The following is a 17,934-nucleotide window of genomic DNA, read 5'->3' on the forward strand; positions in this document are numbered from 1 at the left end:
TGACACTTGATTAGGACTTCAACTCAATACTCCAGTTGAGTACCTAAAGTCCAGTGCAGAGTAGATTGAGAAGATTATTTCTCGTGTCTTGCTTACAACAGAGGAGTTTGCTTTTTTTTGCGACGGCATTCGCTGTTGACTCATATTAGCTATGTGGCACTTGGACCCTCGTTCTCTTTCTCCAGTCTCCTTCCTAAAATCATTTCGCATTTTGTTGTGTGTGCATTCTGATTGTTCTCCTAATGAGTATATTGTATTTCTCTTATCTGAATTTCATCCTATTTACTGGCAACTATTTTCCAACGATCATTTTGAATTTAATCTATATCTCCAAGCCTTTGCAACCCCTTCCAGTTGTTTCATCCGCAAAATTTATAAACTCTCTCTTATGCAGTTATCTAAATCGATTGCTTATATTTATTGAACAGACCGGACCCAGAACTGATTCCCTGGGGACCCAGTGTTATGCCCTTCAGCATGTTGTGAACACTCATAACTATCTCTGGGATGTTTTCACCAAGTTTTGCACCACCTTATAGTGTCTCAATCTAGATTGATTTCTCTGTTTGTTTATGAGAAGTCATCAAGAAAAGTATCAAAGCTTACTAAAGTCAGATACACTAACCTACTTCTTCCCCCCCCCCCATCTAGAGGTTGTTTTCACTGTCAAAGGAAAGTTATCAGGTCGGTTTCCAACGACTGTTTTTGACCACTCCTTTCCGACTGGTGTACGTATCACCTTTATTATCTTCTAGTTGTTTGCAAATTGATTGCTTAATTCTTGCTCCTTGTTTCTGGGTAAGATGTTAAACTGACTGGTCTGTAATTACCCCATTTTCCTTATTTCCTCTTTTTTATGATTGGCACTAATATTTTTCTTTTCCAGTCTTCTGGAATCTCTCCATCTTCGACTCTTCAACGAAATGCTAATGACTCAATATTCTTGAGTATTCTAGATGCATTTCAGTAGGCCCTGGTGACTTGAAAGACATCTATTTGTCCAAGTAATTTTTAACTTGTTTCTTCCTGTTTTCTAGCTCTTCTGATCCTAACTGATTTCACTGGCACTCACTCTGTTTTAGACATTTTCACTCACCCCACCTTCTGGTGGAAAAACAAAAACAAAGAAGTCATTAAGCACCTCTGCCATTTGGCACTTTCTCTTTTTTTTCCCCTGGCCCATTAAGTCATGATCTACTCTGTCCTTTTCTCTCTCTTGCGTTCTAATATTTTGTAGAATGTTTTCTTGTTCCCTTTGTCATAACAGACATTAAGGGTTAATTCTTTTTTACCATAAAGGGTATGCAGTTCACATGCTAGCTGACACTTGACCAGAAGAATCCATGGACAAACTGGTTTCAAAGAGGAGGATGTGAAAGCAAGTCTTTTGTCTGTTCAGCAAGTTTGTGCTGAGTGAAGGACCAGGAATCGCCATCTAATTTCTTAAAAGTAGTAAATGTTGAGAGAAGGAAATGTATTAGATTATGTTATTTTTTTTGTGACTCATTTTGATAGGGGAGATTGAATTGGCGTTTCTTGTGTAACTAAGGTTTTTTGCCAGAGGACTTCTCTGTCGTTTTGAATTCTGCTGTCTGTGAGAGTAAGTCATGCTAATCATCACGAAAGATTTCCTTTACCTCTTTTCTTTAATTAAAATCTTCTTTTTAAGAACCTGATTGATTTTTCCTATGTTTTAAGATCCAAAGATTTTTGGTTCTGGGCTTCACCAGGACTGGTGGACGCTTAAAATCAGTCTCAACCCTGCCAGGAAAAGAGGATGAAACTGGGGAAAATATTTGGGGGGAAGACGACTTCCAAATGACTCTCCATACACATTTGTTTTAACGTATTGTGGTGGCAGCTACTAATGCTAAGCTGGTAAGTAAGCTAGGGTTATCTATGCAGTCCCCTCCTGTACTTACTGGTAGAGTGGGTGACACCTGACACCTTTATGTCTCAGCTAATTTGATCTCGTTTTGTGCCTGGCTTTCTATTTGTCCCTACATACTTGTGTTATTTGTTTATATTCCTTTGACTTTTCCTAGTTTCCCTTTTTATAAGAGCTCTCTTGATTTCTAGCTAATTGAACAATTCCTTGTAACCAGTGTGTCTTTTGCACACTTCTTCTTTCTCTATGCGATGGGATGGTAGTTTGCTCTTGTGCCCTTAATAAGTCTCTCTTGAAAAACTGCCAACAGTCTTCTATTGGTTTTTCCCCTTTAGACTTGCTTTCCATGGGGAACCTACTCCAACTTCCTAAGTTTCCTACAGCTTTTCTCGACATCCATTGTCTTTTTTTGTGGTCTCTTCTACCATTTCCTGAATCATTACTCTTACCATTTCATAATACTTTCTCAAAGTTACTTCCACTTTCAAAATCTCAACCAGTTCTTCCCTATTTGTCAAAATTAAATCTAGAACAGCCTCTCCCCTTATAGCTTTCTCCAACTTCTGAACTAAAAAAATGTGTTTCCAATACATTTTAAGAACGTATGGGATAATTTGTGCCCTGATCTGTTATTTTCCTAACAGATGTCTGGGTAGTTGAAATCCCCCATCACCACCAAGTACTGTGCTTTGGATGAATTTGTTAGTTGTTTAAAAAAAAATCCTCATCGACCTCTTATTCCTGGATTGGTGGTCTGTAGTAGACCCTACCATAACATCACCCTTGTTTTTTTACCCCTTTTATCCTTACCCAGAGACTTTCAAGAAGTCTGTCTCCTATTTCTATCTCAATCTCAGTCTAAATGTATGTGTTTTTAATATATAAGGCAGCACCTCCTCCCTTTTTTCCTGTCTATCCTTCCTGAGCAAGCTGTACCTTTCTACACCAATGTTCAAGTCATGCTTACTATCACACCAGGATAATAATCTTGTTCTCATCATAACCAATTGTGGCAGTGATAAAATAGGAAAAGAAAATTTACTGAAACATAGAAAAAAGATTAAGGGCCTAACTGCAGAACCTTACTCATGTTAGTGAGAAATTACTCCTGTAAGTGTTACCCTATCTCTCGCTTCCAGTGCACTGCTTCAACCACTAGACCATACAATCTCTCCAGAGTAGGAACAAAACCTGAAGTAACTCTCTTTTAAAAAGAGAAAGTTTATTTAGCTCATTTTAAGTTAGACTGTTTCATATCATTCTCAATAAGAGATAGTAAGAAAAAAATAATTTATGTTTAAACTCACTAGAGCATATCAGAAAAAAACATCCAATATTGATTTAAACATTGCCAGCGGTAGAAAATTGATCACAATCCTTATTAATTTGTTCCAATGGTTAACTAGTCATTGGGTAAAAGAAAAATGAGTGATTCCATATCTCAATGGTTAGGTTATTCACTTGGGAGTGGGAGGATGTGTGTTAAAATCCCTACTCCAAATCAGATAGAGGGGGATTTGCACCTGTGTCTCCCACATCCTGGATAAGAACTCTAACCACTGAGCCAGAAGTTATAAGGGCACCACCAGCAGCAGAGTTTTGTGCAGGGCCTGATCTGTTAGGCAACCTCTGAGACTGCCTACCAGATTGAGCCCCACAGGCAAGGCTGTGAAGGGGGATACCTCGTTTGATGATCCTGCATGGACTTAGACGTGAGCTAGACACCGAGACATTAGGACAGGCAGCTGTCCAGTGGCAGAGTTTTAGGTGTGTAGGGGACTTTAGTGGCAGAATATTGGATGCCCAGGGACTTTAGATGCCTACAGGATTAGGAAGCAGGTAAGTAGAGGTTTTGAAGTTCTATGTTTTGGATTTAGGCACCTAAAGTGGCAGTTAGGTACTGTATTTAGAAGAATCATAGACACCACTTTGTTTTATAATGTGTCCTTTTTTTAAACAGAATGCGTGCTGAACAACTCTTTTTCCCAAGTTGGCAGGGGTCTGTCTATGAGAACAGATGGGCTGCAACTAACTTAGCTCAGTTTCCTTTCTTTAAAATGAAGCCAGGATCATTAGAAAGAGATCATGCAATGTCTAGGAATTGTTTATCTCCTAAAAAGGGCATTCAGAAATTTTCCAATTCAAGTCAATCATTGAAGCTGTGCTGGAGCTTCAAAATGACTTATTTAAAATACAAACTGTAGCTAATTTTAGAACACTTCCCTGATCATCTTAGCCTGCTTCTGTTCAAATACATTTTTTTGTGAGAAATTCACATCAGTTTCCCACATCTGTATTCACAGATGGAGCTACTATACAGACTATTGCCAGCACTGAACAACTAACTGTGTGGCAGAAATTAATGTATTAAATGCTTATTCCTGCTACAAAAAGAATATATCTTGCCATGACTGGCAATTTCATAAACTGACAAGTTAATAACAGGTTAATAGTCTCTCCATTAGAACAAGCATTGGTGGACTGGCCACCCCTAGATTTTGGTAATTGTCTCTGGTAGCTGGCTGATTCTAGATTTTGGCAACAGCCATTGAGAATATCCAGACCTACATTTCATTTCGGTCTCAATGGAAAACATTTTTATAACATAGGGCAATGGAAATTAGTACAATTTCTGTTTAATACAGTCATTTTTTCCACATTGTTGGAAATCACCATTGTGCACAAAATACCTTATCTCTTTCATTGGGGAAAATGACATAAGAACATAAGAATATCTCTTTCATGGGAACATGAATAAGACCTAGAACGGCCATACCGATAAGACCAAAGGTCCATCTAGCCCGTATCTGTCTACGACAGTGGACATGCCAGTGCCCTAGAGGAGTGAACCTAAACAGGTAATGATCAAGTGATCTCCATCCTCGTTTGTGACGAGGGCTAAGGCCACACCTTCTTATCCATCGCTGGTAATAGCCATTTAACCTTAACCACACATGAAATTATTCATGCTCTTTTAAATATTTCTATGCCTAGCTTCACAACCTCCTAGGTACTGAGTTCCACAGTGACTGATAGTTGCTGCGTGCAGAGAACTATCCTTTTATTTGTTTTAAACCTGCTACCTATTAACTTTCATTTTGGTGACCCCTAGTTTTTGTAATTATGAGATAAGTAAATAACTTTCCCTTATTCACTTTTCAACATCCACTCCCATGATTATTATACCTCTATCATATCCTCTCTTAGTCTCCTCTTTCCAAGCTGAAGGGTCCTAGCTCTTTAATCTTTCCTCAGTTGGACCTCTCCAACCCTAATCTTTTGTTCCCTTATTCTGAATTCTGTTTCTAGGCCTAGATATCTTTTTAATATCATCTGCAAACTTTGCTACTTTTTAACCCCTTTCTCCGATCATCTTATGAATAACATTGAATAGATTGGGTCCTAGAACTGACCTTGGGGACCACCACTAGTTACCCACTCCTCCATATTCTGAGATTATCCTTTATATTCCTACCCTTTTTCCCTGTCTTTTAACAGTTCTCAATCATGAAGACCTTCCCTTTATCCCATGCAGCTTAAATATTACTACAGACCTTTGTGAGGGACCTTGTACTAAGGCTTTTGGAAATCTAAGTACACTATGTCCACTGAGATCCCCCTTGTCCACTATGTTCGTTTGACACTTCAAAGAACTCTATAGGATTAGTGCACATTATTTCCTTTACAGAACCGCATGCTGACTATTGCTCAAAGGTTGTTTTTCTATGATTCTGTAATTTTTTTCTTACCTATTGTTTTCAACTAATTTGCCCGTCCAATGTTAGACTTACCGTCTGTAATGGCCGGGATCACATCTTGGCCCCTTTTTATATTTGGCTTTCATTGCTCCTTCAGTGTTGGGTACTTTGAAGCTGATTTAAAGGACAGCTAATTACAACGCTTAGTTAATAGTTCCCGGCAACTTTGACCCTAAAATGACCCTAAACTTTCACAAGGTTTACGCCTAACTTCTGTAAATTAAACATTGACAATTCATTTTTTCACCCCTTGCACTTTCCTTGAATGGCACTTTGCAAATTAGGAGCTAAATCCTTCCCTGTGGTAATCTTTACCCCCCATGACTTTCAATTAAACTACACGAATTATCAGCTGATGCTCTGACACCAAGTGCTTTCAGTAATAAGTGTCTAGCAGTGCTGTATAATTAGTGGTTCAGAACTGATATCTTCCTAATTGCCTTGGTAAAGTGACAGGTAAACAGTCTTACAGGATTTAATGGCAATGTTTGTGGTAGGACATGCATTTCACCATATATATGGAAAAATCTGCTGGAAGAAACATGGATTAAATGGTGAGCAGAGAGAAGAGACGAGAGAGATGACCCAGGGTTCAGTCCTCGTCCAATCACTGTCAATATTTATCTACAGCAAGAAAATCTTCAACGGAAAGACCGGGGAACCCAACATTGGAATAACCCCTACTCTGTCATTTTACTCTCTGAGAGTGGAGACACGTGTTCCATTTTTTCCTCGACACTTAGCAGAGATGGGGAAATTAAATCTGGGTCTCTTCCCTCCAAGTGAGTGTGGCTTAAAAAAATTTATACGGCGGGTACCCATCACCTTCTCATCCTTCTGGATTTTGACATGAGGCCTCTAAGCTACCTGTGGGCTGGACCCCTGCACATGACTTAGGGACATGCCTTCTTCCCCTGTTTCATGACACGTTTGAGGCTTAGTGCGAGATGTGTGTCGGATACTAGGGAATGCAGAAATGCACATGGCAGAGGGCAGAAACTTAGGTGCCTCAGGGAATTTTTACCTGAAACAGGTGCTGAGTTTAAGATGGTCATACCAAGGTTCGCAGAGTATAGGTTGGAAACAACGTAAGCCCAAACAGGGACAACACGCTCCGCCTAAGTTCTTTTGTGGATTCCACTCCAGCTATTAAAGTGCCCACGTGCTTTTTTTTCTATGTGCCAGACAGGAAAAGACTTTACAATTTTCTTAAACATTGCCTAATCTCTACTAGCTTGACTGACATTGTTATTCTTCCGAGAGTTTATACTTAATGACTGCCACAAGCTTTATTACACAAATAATTTGATACTCACACATGGGCAGAGAAAGAAACAATTCTCTGTCAGATGTGGCGAGTCACAAACAAAACACAACACATGCTCAAAATTCAAGTATTTTGAGCTTGCGGACAGGGAGCTTGCAAACAGGGATTTCGCAGGGGGTTTGAGAAAGGGGAGTGGAGGGGCGGGGTCCCTTTCGGTCCTACCTGTTCCCCTATGTCCCCTTTAAACCTATACCCCAACATATTCCAAAACCCCTTTCTTTAAAACCACCCTTTCAGTTTAACTAGGAGCCATGCCAAGACAGAAGGCCAGCAGAAGTAGGGTGTAATCCCAGGTTATTGCACTGAGTGTCAGAGTGATTACTGCTTGTGGCGGGTGGCATACGATGCCGTCGGTGCAAGTGAAGTCCTGGCCCTCAGAGCCCCGTACAACTTTGACGCGGCCAGGGTGGCGAACTGGATCAGCGAAGAGCGAGAGGTATGTTGATGAGGTTTCGAGACAAATGCATAATAATTGTACCACCTCCCGCTCAGGCCCGTTTGTGTGCTGTTGAGGAGGAAAGAAAGGCCCAGCGAAGCACAGGCACTCAAGGGAGCGCAGCAAAACCTTCCCATAGTTGGGACGCCTCCTTCCAGATGGTGCTGGGTTGACTCTGTGCACTAGGTTCCCTCCGGGGGGAGGGAACTCCAGTTGCTAGGCAAGCAGTATTAGTAATTGGGGATCGATCATTAGAACTGTATTATACTGGGTTTGTTGATTTACCGGGAGAAGATCTGGTGACATTGCCTGCCTGGTTGCGAAGGTTCGGATCTCTCAGGCATCTTAGAGATTTATGTGTAATGCTGGAGGAGCCGGTGGTCATGGTACATGTAGACCAATGAATAGGCAGTTAGGAAAGATGTCCTAGAAGCAATTTAAGCATTGCGGGAAGAGACTGGAATCCAGACCTCTATGGTGGGATTCTCAGAAATGCTCCAAGTTCCACACGCAGGCCAGGTGGGGCAGAGGACTTCGAAGTCTCAATGCCAGTGATGAGACGATGTGTTAGAGAGAGGTTTACGTCATTGGAACGGGGAAATTTTGAGGATGGAGAGTCCTGTACAGGCAGAGGTGGGCCCACCTAAAGCCAAAGTGAACAGGCTTCCGGGCACTCAAACACTTAAAAGTTGTAGAACAGTTTTTAACTAGGAGATGAGGGAAGCTGACTGCTGCAGACGCATTTGTGGATCTGACATCAGAACTTCTTTTGGGGGAGTTCTGATGATAGGGAATCTCCAGGCTATAGTGAACAAGGACGGCAACAGGTAATGTAAAGCCGGATTTCAGATGATAAAAACAGTCACAAAGAATCTGGCACATCAGAAGGAGACAACTAGAAGGACAAGTTTTTAAGGGCTTGTACACCAGAATGCGTAGGAAGTCTAAATAATCACGACGGCGTGAATAGATGTGGCTCGTTGTAAAGTTAGGATATTGACTATACATAGGCTCACACACCTGGTGGAACTTGAGGCAATTCAAGTGAGGAAAATCTTCTGGGTACAAAAAATATCGGAAGACAGAACAGGTTCATGCAGGGGAGGTGTATGCACTATGTGAAGAAAAGTCGTTTTTTCAAATGAAGTTAAAATTCTTTAAGTGGAATCCACATGTTCCTAGAATCCTATGGATTAGAAATGTCAATGCTCGAATAAAATATAACATTCGGGATCACTTTATGACCACCTTGCCAGGAAGTAATATGATGATGAAGAAGGGAAATTAAGAGCTTCAAAATTAAGAACCAATAATAGTGGGGGATTTCATATCTCCATACTTGAGCTGGGAACATTTTCACTTCAGGACGAAATACAGAGATAAAATTTCTCGATACTTAACATGACTGCTTCATGAGAGCAGCTGGTACGGAACCACAAGGGAGAGGCCAACTGCAGTTTAATCCCTGAGTGGAGCACAGGACTGGTCCAGAATAACTATAGCGACCCGCTGGAATAGTGACCATAATACAGTCACATCCCCAACATCCCTGGGTGGGAAACACCTCAACAGCCCAACACTGTGTGCATTTAAATTTCAAAAGGGGGACTATACAAAATGAAAGGGTTAGTTAAACCAAAAGATAAAAGGTTCCAGTGACTAAGTGAAATCTGCAAGTTGCATGGGCCCTGTTTTAAAGACACCATAATAGCGGCCAACGTCACATGTATTACCCCAAAGTTAAAGAACAACAAAGATCAGTAAAAAACTAAAAAAGACCCACCTGGTCTTAACAAACCATGTAAGAAGCGTGAAGAGAAAAAGACTTCCTTTTAAAAAGTGGAGTCCAATTCCGTAGTGAGGCAAATGAAAGGAGCACCAACACTGCCAGCTAAGTTGCCAGAGTGTAATAAGAAAAAGCCAACGAGGGTTTGAGAACAGCTAGACAAAAAACTACACCAAGGTAAAAACAAAATGTTTTTAAGTACCAGAAGCAGGACGCCTGCTAAAACACCGTGGAGACCTGTCATAAACAGATAGCTAAGCGGTAATGTCTCTTTCACCTCGAGAACAAATCTGCACCAGAAGGACCATCAGGAAACAATTCTTTCAATCCTCAAGGAGGGGGGGGAAGTTTTTTTTTGGGTGTGGGTTTCTTTTGTTTCTGTGTTCAGTTTGCTCTCTGGCTCTTGAGGGTGGCACACTTCTCCAGGCTCTCTTTATCTTCCTGGTTTCCAAGTGTAAGTACAGGGAAATAATGATAGTTTAAACATTTTGTTTCTGTAATTTGCAAGTGTGAGTTTGCTGGATAAAGTTTTTTAAATTGTATTTTTTTTAAATAAGGCTGTTTATTCATTTTTATAAGCTTAAAGACCCGTATATTTCATGTTGCTTTACAGAGACAATTTTTTATGTTTTTTTTTTTCCTCTTTCTATTTATTTAAAAATTTTTTTTTTAAAAAAGGACCCTGTTTGATTTTTTTTTTTTCTTTTTTTTTTTTTTTTTTTTTTTTTTCTAGTTAAGGGCTAAGGGAATGAGCTCTGCAACTCACGGGACTAGTGGAGGAAGAGACAGAGGGGGAAGAGAATCTCTTATTGTTGATTAAAAAAGCTTGAAAATTGCACTGACCTCTGGGTGAGGGGGAGAACAACCCTGTCTCAACCTGAGGGCTGTGTGTTGTTCCAGGAATTGAAACCACGGTGATCTCCTAGTAGTACCCAGGGCGGGAAGATCTGGAGGAGTAAAAGAGGGGGAAACGGAAGTGGGTTATTTCCCTTTGTTTGTGTAGACTCAAGGAATCTGACGTCTTGGGTCCCCAGTGGAAGGTTTGGGACACGAGTGTACTAGGCCACTGGGAATTCTGGTTGGTGGCAGGCTAACAGGGATTAGCTGGTATTAAGCTTGAGGTTCATGCCAGGACCCAAATTTTGGACGCTAAGGTTCAGATTTGGGAATATCATATACTATGACAGGACCCCTTGATGATCGAAAAACAAAAGGTGGGCTTAAAAGCGAATATAGTCATTCAGAGAAACGTAATCGGATTCTTTGCTTCAAGTCTTCACAGCTGAGATGTAGGAGATTTCCACAACCTGACACTGCTTTTGTAGGTGACAAATCTGAGGGCACTGTCACAACTGAAGTGCACAGAGGAGTTTTGGAATAATTGATAAACTCAACGCTTAACAAGTCACCGGCACCAGATGCATTACCCAGAAGTTCTGAAGATTCAATATGAAGTTGCGGAACTATTAACTAAGGTTAGTAATCTGTCCTTTAAATCGGCTTCGGTACCGCAATTGACTGGAAGTTAGCTAATGTACGCCAATATTTAAAAAGGGCTCCTAGGGTGATCCCAATTACAACTGGTAGAGTCTAACATCAGGTACCTCGGGCAAATTAGTCGAAACAATAGTTAGAATAAAATTGTCAGACACATACAAAAACAAACTGTTGAGCATTATCAACATGTTTCGTTGTAAAGGGAAATAGTGTCCTTATCTAACTATTAGATTCTTGAAGAGGTCCAACGACATTGTGGACCAGGGGGATCAGTGGAACATAGTATACTTATGATTTCCAGAAAGCCTTTGACAAGGTCCCTCACAAATGGGGCCTTATGTAAATTAGCTATCATGGATAAAGGGAAGTCTTTCACGAACTGAGAAACTGGTTAACAGTACAGGAACCAAAGGGTAGGATTAATATATAATTCTCCAAATGGAGAGGTACTACTGGTGTTCCCCAAGGATCAGTCCTCAGGACCAACCTAATGCAATTTATTCATAAAAATTATCCTGAAGAAAGAGGTAAACAGTGAGGTGGCAAAAGTTGCAGTGATATTAAACCTGTCCAAAATAGTTAAGACCAAAGCAGAACTGTCGAAGACATCAAAAAGATCTCACAAAACTAAGTGAGTAATTTCCCTATTTGCCATTTTTTGTTGCCTTAATGTGCGTAAAGGTAAGTAATGCACATTGGAAAAATAACTCCAACTATATATATATAAATGATGGGGGCTAATTTAGCTACAATGAGTCAGGAAAAAGATCTTAGCGCATCATGATAGTTTCTCTGAAGAGTCCACGCAGTGTGCAAGAGGCAGTCCACAAACAACAAACAAGATGTTCGGAATCATAAAAAGGGATAGATAAATCAAGACTGAGAATATATATTGCCCTATAATAAACCCATGGTACGCCCACATCTTGAATCGTGTAAAAAACAGATGTGGTCTCCTCCTCAAAAAGAGAATTCTATGCACAGAAAAGGTCCAGAAAAGGCAAACTAAATGACATTAGGGTTTGGAGAGGGTCCAACTGAGAAGATTAAAGAGGCTCAGTCTTCGCTTGGAAAAGAGAGCGACTAAGGGAGGATAATGATAAGAGGTATATAAAAATCATGAGTGATTTCGAGAAACTGGATAAGGAAAAATTATTTACTTATTCCATAACACACGAACACCAGGGTCACCAAATGAAAATAATAGGCAGCAGGTTTAAACATAATAAAAGGAATTTCTTTACACAGCGCCCAGTAATTGTGAACTCTTACCTGAGGTTGTGAGGTTGACTATAACAATGTTTAAACAATGGAATTGGATTAATTCCATGGGGCTGAAAGTCCAACCATGGCTATTAGCCAAGGAAGAGTAAAGAATGGTGTCCCTAGCCTCTGTTCGTCAGAGATGGAGATGGATGCAGAGACAAGATCACCTGCTCATTGCTGTTAGTTCAGCTCCCTCTGGGCACCTGGATTGGCCACTGTCGGTAGATCTTATGTTCTTTAGTATGGATTTAAAAAAAAAACAAAAAAAACACATAGGACCTTCAGAATATTTTGAGGAAATCATGTTCTGGTCATCAGCATCCTCTGAAGTCAAAATATTTGTTGAAATTTATTTGCCCAGCTCTCTACTCACCACAACTTAGCTGTTACACTTTATGTTAATCCTTACTTAATAGAATATCATGACAATTTGAGTAAAGCATTGATAAGAGAAAATGATACAGAGTTCATTCATATTCTTGACAGCTTCAGTACTGTAATTTCATCATTCTTCAAATATGCCTCAACATCACATACATTCTTGTAAAATATTAACACCTTTAATGAAACCAAACCAGTACAGAATGGTTCACTATATTTGTCAAAATGTAAAATATTGCTGCGCTGTATCTGAATGTGTTACTGTACAGGTCTGTCGCATCTTATGCACATTTAACACGCGCAATTTCAGCTTTACGTGGTAGGCAAAAAACAAAAAAATAAATGAGAAAAACAACAATTTTAATACTGTACCTGTAGTGCAGGCAATTCCGCCCACCATTCAACTCAACGTAATTTTGACTTATGTGGTTTTCACTTTACAAGCTACCCACGGAACAGAACCCTCGTGTAAGATGAGACTTGCCTGTAATTTAAGTGCCAAAGATGATAATACCAACAATTCATTTAAGTGGTATTAGAACCTGAAGTATTAGTGCTTAATAAATGCTCTCCCCTCAATGGTCCAGCGAAGTAGAAGCATGTGAGTTCTAATTCTGTCTCTACATGTAACTGCTGTGTGCTCTTGGGAATGTCATTTAACATCTGTGTCTCACTTTCCCTGTATATAAAATGTGGATAATAATCTTATTCACATTATATTGAAAAGTTATAAAGTAATAATGTATATTGTCCTTTGAAGATATATATCGCTCTACAAATGTGATTGCATCTGAAATATTGAGGGCTTCTCTACATGTAACACTGACATATCCCGGTTGTTGGCGGGCAGGACTGAACCTGGCATAAGCCTCTACTGCATGAGCTAAAAGTCAACTGACTAACTATAGAGCAGTCTCTTTCTCTGTCTCCAGATGGGACAGAACACCACACCCAGAAGCTGTGTGAGTTACATACTTCCTCTAGCTGAGGAAGCACATCTCAAGCTTCAGAGACTTCCCAGTTGAAATCTTGGACAAACTCCCACTTGTAATGCTGACAGAACCTGGTCGTCGGCAGGCGGCATCGAACTGGGAACCTCTTGAGCTTAGGGCATGAGCCTCTACAGTATGAGCTAAAAGCCAACTGCCTGTTACCCAAGGCTGTAGCGCAGACACATCCACACTTTCTCCCTCCCACTAGATGGGACAGAACACCACACCCAGGAGGTGTGTGGATTACATACACCCAGTTTTTATGCTGATTTAAGTCTACAGGGTAAATTACGGTGCATCAAGCCAGGTTTTGCACAGTGCACCATCTTGCCACACAGTAATATCCCAGATATTGACAGAAAGGTAGGAGTACAGAAAAGAGCCACAAAGAATAGTTAGGGTTTATCTTATGATGAAAAGGGTAATATTGCTAAGGGACAGTCATGATGAAAGTCTGTAGACACTTGAAGAGTATAAATGCCAAGAAGATAGAGCAAGGTTCCAGGCTGTATAATTAGGAGCAATTAGATGAACTTAAGAAAGGGAAAATTAAGCTGAATATCAAAAATATCCTCCTGACATTGTGCACTATGATCTAGTAAGTTTTGCTATAGACTCCTAAAGGATGTGATAGAAGCCTTATTGCTCAGGACATTTAAAAACACTTTAAACAAATGACTAGAAAATGTACTGTAGGGAATAAACTTGCATTGGCAGGGGGAGGACTAGATGTCCCTATAAGGTCTTTTACATTTTTAACTGATGATTTATTTTGTTTGAACAATTATGTCTATTTTTGTCCAGGATCGAACTTTTATGTTTGATTCATTTTATACAGATACATCATACCCACTTGAGAAGATACTGCTTTTTTTCCCCCCAGCACTTTGAATATAGGAGTTCATACAATGAGAGTTTAAAACTCAGTTTTGAAAAATAATCAGAATAAAAGTCGGCAGATAAGTGTTCAGAAGTGATTATTAAAAACATATTTGTTAATAAAATTATTAACCCTTCTCCCTATTTGCATATTATTTATACAGCTATTTGCAAAATGTTTTGATTTTTTCACAATTTTTTTCCACAACAATTTTGTGAAATGTTTCAATGTTGTGCATTTGTGTTATTCACAGAAAAAAAAAAAGTACTGGCCAAAAAGCGTCACTTATTATCTACTCATATGATCTTCTAAGGCCTGGTCTACACTGGGGTGGGAGGGTGGGGTCGATGTAAGATACGCAACTTCAGCTACGGGAATAGCGTCGCTGAAGTTGACATATCTTATTTCAACTTTCCTCCCGTCCTCACGGCGCGGGATCGACGGGGACGGCTCCACCGTCGACTCCGCTTCCGCCGCTCACCCTGTTGGAGTTCCGGAGTCGACGGGAGGGCGTTTGGGGATCAATATAGAGTGTCTAGACAAGACGCGCTATATTGATCCCCGATAGGTCGCTCGCTACCTGCCGATCTGGTGGGTAGTCTGTACATACCCTAAGCAACAAAATATTATCTTTATTTATTTTTAAAGAAAAATGAAGCAAATATGGAATACTAAATTAAATGCATACAAATGACCTCATGAAAACAAATCACACAATTTTTTACCTACTTTTGCTCCAGATTATTTCAATTGAAAAAGATTAGAGAAAAAACACACAGTACAACACAAATTAACAAAAAAGACAACTAATGCCAAGTTACACTGTTTTGCCCTTTTCAAAATATATGGAAATTAAGATCAGATTAATTGTTTTATATTTGATGTCTTTTAAAACATTATTAATTAAATGCAGCAAAGAGTCCTGTGGCACCTTATAGACTAACAGACATATTGGAGCATGAGCTTTTGTGGGTGAATACCCGATTCACCCACGAAAGCTCATGCTCCAATACGTCTGTTAGTCTATAAGGTGCCACAGGACTCTTTGCTGCTTTTACAGATCCAGACTAACGCGGCTACTCCTTTGATATTAATTAAATATAATTTTATGAACTTGGCTTCTTGGGACTGATCACCACAAGAGAGCCAAACACTATCAGCAGGTTAAGTAAATGACAAATCTGAATCCAAGTCCTAACAAACTGATTATTATAAAATAGATTTAGGTGCATAGATACTGTGGCGATGTGACATTCTAAAACCCAAAGAAAGACATTCAGTAAGTTACCTACATTAGGTACCCAGAACTGTTGAAATCATAATATTAGATAGTTTAGGTAACAGCAATATTTAACAGGAAATTACAGAGACTATCTATCCTGTGTTCAGGGCTTACCTGTCATAGTCAGTGAGCTATAAAGGTTCCTATGGTTCATTTGCTGTCAAGATTGGCTTTTCAAAGGGCATTATTAATAAAGACAATTACTTAAGCAGTACATTTCTCTGTCCATTCACTTTCCTCTATGTCACACTCTTAATCTGACCACTCAGCCCTTGCAGAGGAACACAGTAACTCTGGGAAAACTGCATTTATAGGTTTACTTTTAGCAAAACACAATCAGTCTGCCTGAAGAACTGGGGCTACATTTCTCTGTTTTAGCTCTCCTGGCCATCTTCTTTTGAAACTAGAATGGTAAATATGAACTAAAATACCTTAGCCTATATGTGTCAGTCTTGAATAATTTGATGAGCTGCATAAGATTATTTTTCTGTTGACCTTATTCATCTCTCAGGTCAGGGCCAGCTCCAGGCACCAGCTTAGCAAGCAGGTGCTTGGGATGGCCACTCAGGAGAGGGATGGCAGGTCCAGCTATGCCGTGGCAATTAGGCAGAGGGTCCCTCACTCCTAATCGGAATGAAGGGCCTCCCACTGAAATGCCGCAGTTCGCGATCGTGGCTTTTTTTTTTTTTTGGCTGCTTGGGGAGGCAAAACCCCTGGAGCCGGCCCTGTCTCAGGTTACACTAGAAAATAATTTTGTCCAATCTATGCATCATTCAATACCACCAGAAAACCCTATGTTAAAATAATTCTGCAAAGCATATCAAATCAACAGAGACTTACACTTGCAGCACAGTTTTAGGATCACCGACTTCCCCTCCATCACCAATTGTCAGTGTGTCATAGCCAATCTCCAGATCAAATTCTTCAAAATTTATCTGAATAACCTAGTAGAAAAAAATATGCTCTTAAAAAGAAATTTCATTATGAGTGAATACGGATAACTTTCAAACAGCAAAAATAAAACAAAACCCCAAATAAGTAATAGCTACACATAGTGACATTTTATTTGATACCACCCTGTTATTAACATGAAAAATTAGTTAATACAATATTCCATTAAAACATTCTTTTTATGTGGCATCAGTTTTCTGGCATGTTAGAAGTACCTACATTTCAATTATGTGATTATTGTACTTTTTATATAGTACTGTACAATTGTATTACATTTCCAATGTGGTACCCTCACAGGGCAACATAATTACTTACTGAGAGTGAAATTCACTTCAGCCTATATTAAATGTAAAAATATTGCTTTGTCCAGGAAATTCTGAAGAGCTGAGGACATAATTAACACACCCCATGTCTACAACCAGGTTTTGGTGGTACAAAGAAGCCTCTGAGGACATTATTCCAGCCTATACGTTATACTTCTTAAATATTTTTATGAACTCGTAAAAAACATGACTGCCAAAGGTGAAAGTTTTGTTATGCCTCTGTACTCTAAACTGCAATATGACAGATGTTATATATTATGGAGAACAACTGTCAGCTCCATATTTAATGATGAGACAAGTTTCACACTTAAAGCAGGAATTTAACCACTTTGTTATGTATTAAAAATGCAGCTTGCCTTCCCCATCAATTGCTTAAGCTACATTTTAAAAAATTAGAAATAACACAGGTACTGCAAACTTCCTATATAATTAAAAATAATTGAACACTTGTGCAAAGGTTACATAATAAGGTTGGGGTTTTTTTTTTTGGTGGTGGTGGTGGGGTGGGTTATGTATATATGGAGAGAGAGAGCGCGCAGCTGTCAGATAATGTTCTGCTCCAAATGATTCCACAAGAAAAATGCCATCCTTCAAAAATGGCTGTCATCTTCCCATTGTTCTCAGCAAAACTGAAACCAGTGCTGCCCTTAGTTAGATGACTATAATGAAAAGAGCATCTCTCTACCATTGCTCTCAATGTGATTTGAGTGTTTCCTCCTAAGAGTATAGGGGCCACCAGTACTCTGAGACAGCTTGCCTTCATTCCTTTTAAGAGCTTTTTTAGGTGATGACCATTTTGAATAGGGCACTTCTCCATGTGTTTTCTGAAGGAGATAATTTCATGCACCAAACCCTGCTGACAGTAACTTTAAATGAAAAACAATGGAAAAAATTACCTCTGACCCTAATTATTTCTTTTCAGAAGGTACCAAATCTACTCCGAAGAGAGGGCTGTAGTGAACAGAAAACAGTGGAGTGTGTGTGCACATGTAGTAGCAGAAGAGGAAACTGATGAGGGCAGGGGGGGCGTGATTGGTAATGGAGGGAGGAGGAAAACTGGTGTGTGTTTCAGGGAAATATAAAGGACAATAAGACACAGAATTTGTGAGGGAATGCAGAGGAATATAAGAAGGTGCAAGAGACAGGGGGAATTTGCAGGCCAAGAGC

The 17,934-nt window shown here is 39.7% G+C and overlaps 1 protein-coding gene across 4 annotated transcripts in view; it reads right to left on the minus strand.

The window, feature by feature from the left end:
- CSMD3 (CUB and Sushi multiple domains 3) overlaps positions 1–17,934 on the minus strand; it is a 1,318,842-nt gene that overhangs the window by 654,520 nt on the left and 646,388 nt on the right. For all 4 annotated transcript variants that reach the window (XM_075063193.1, XM_075063192.1, XM_075063195.1 and 1 more), the window contains one exon: positions 16,334–16,437. In XM_075063193.1, coding sequence (XP_074919294.1) covers positions 16,334–16,437 — 104 coding nt within the window. The remainder of the gene's footprint in view (positions 1–16,333; positions 16,438–17,934) is intronic.

This window comes from Chelonoidis abingdonii, chromosome 2 (assembly GCF_003597395.2).
Source record: "Chelonoidis abingdonii isolate Lonesome George chromosome 2, CheloAbing_2.0, whole genome shotgun sequence".
NCBI lineage: Eukaryota > Metazoa > Chordata > Testudines > Testudinidae > Chelonoidis > Chelonoidis abingdonii.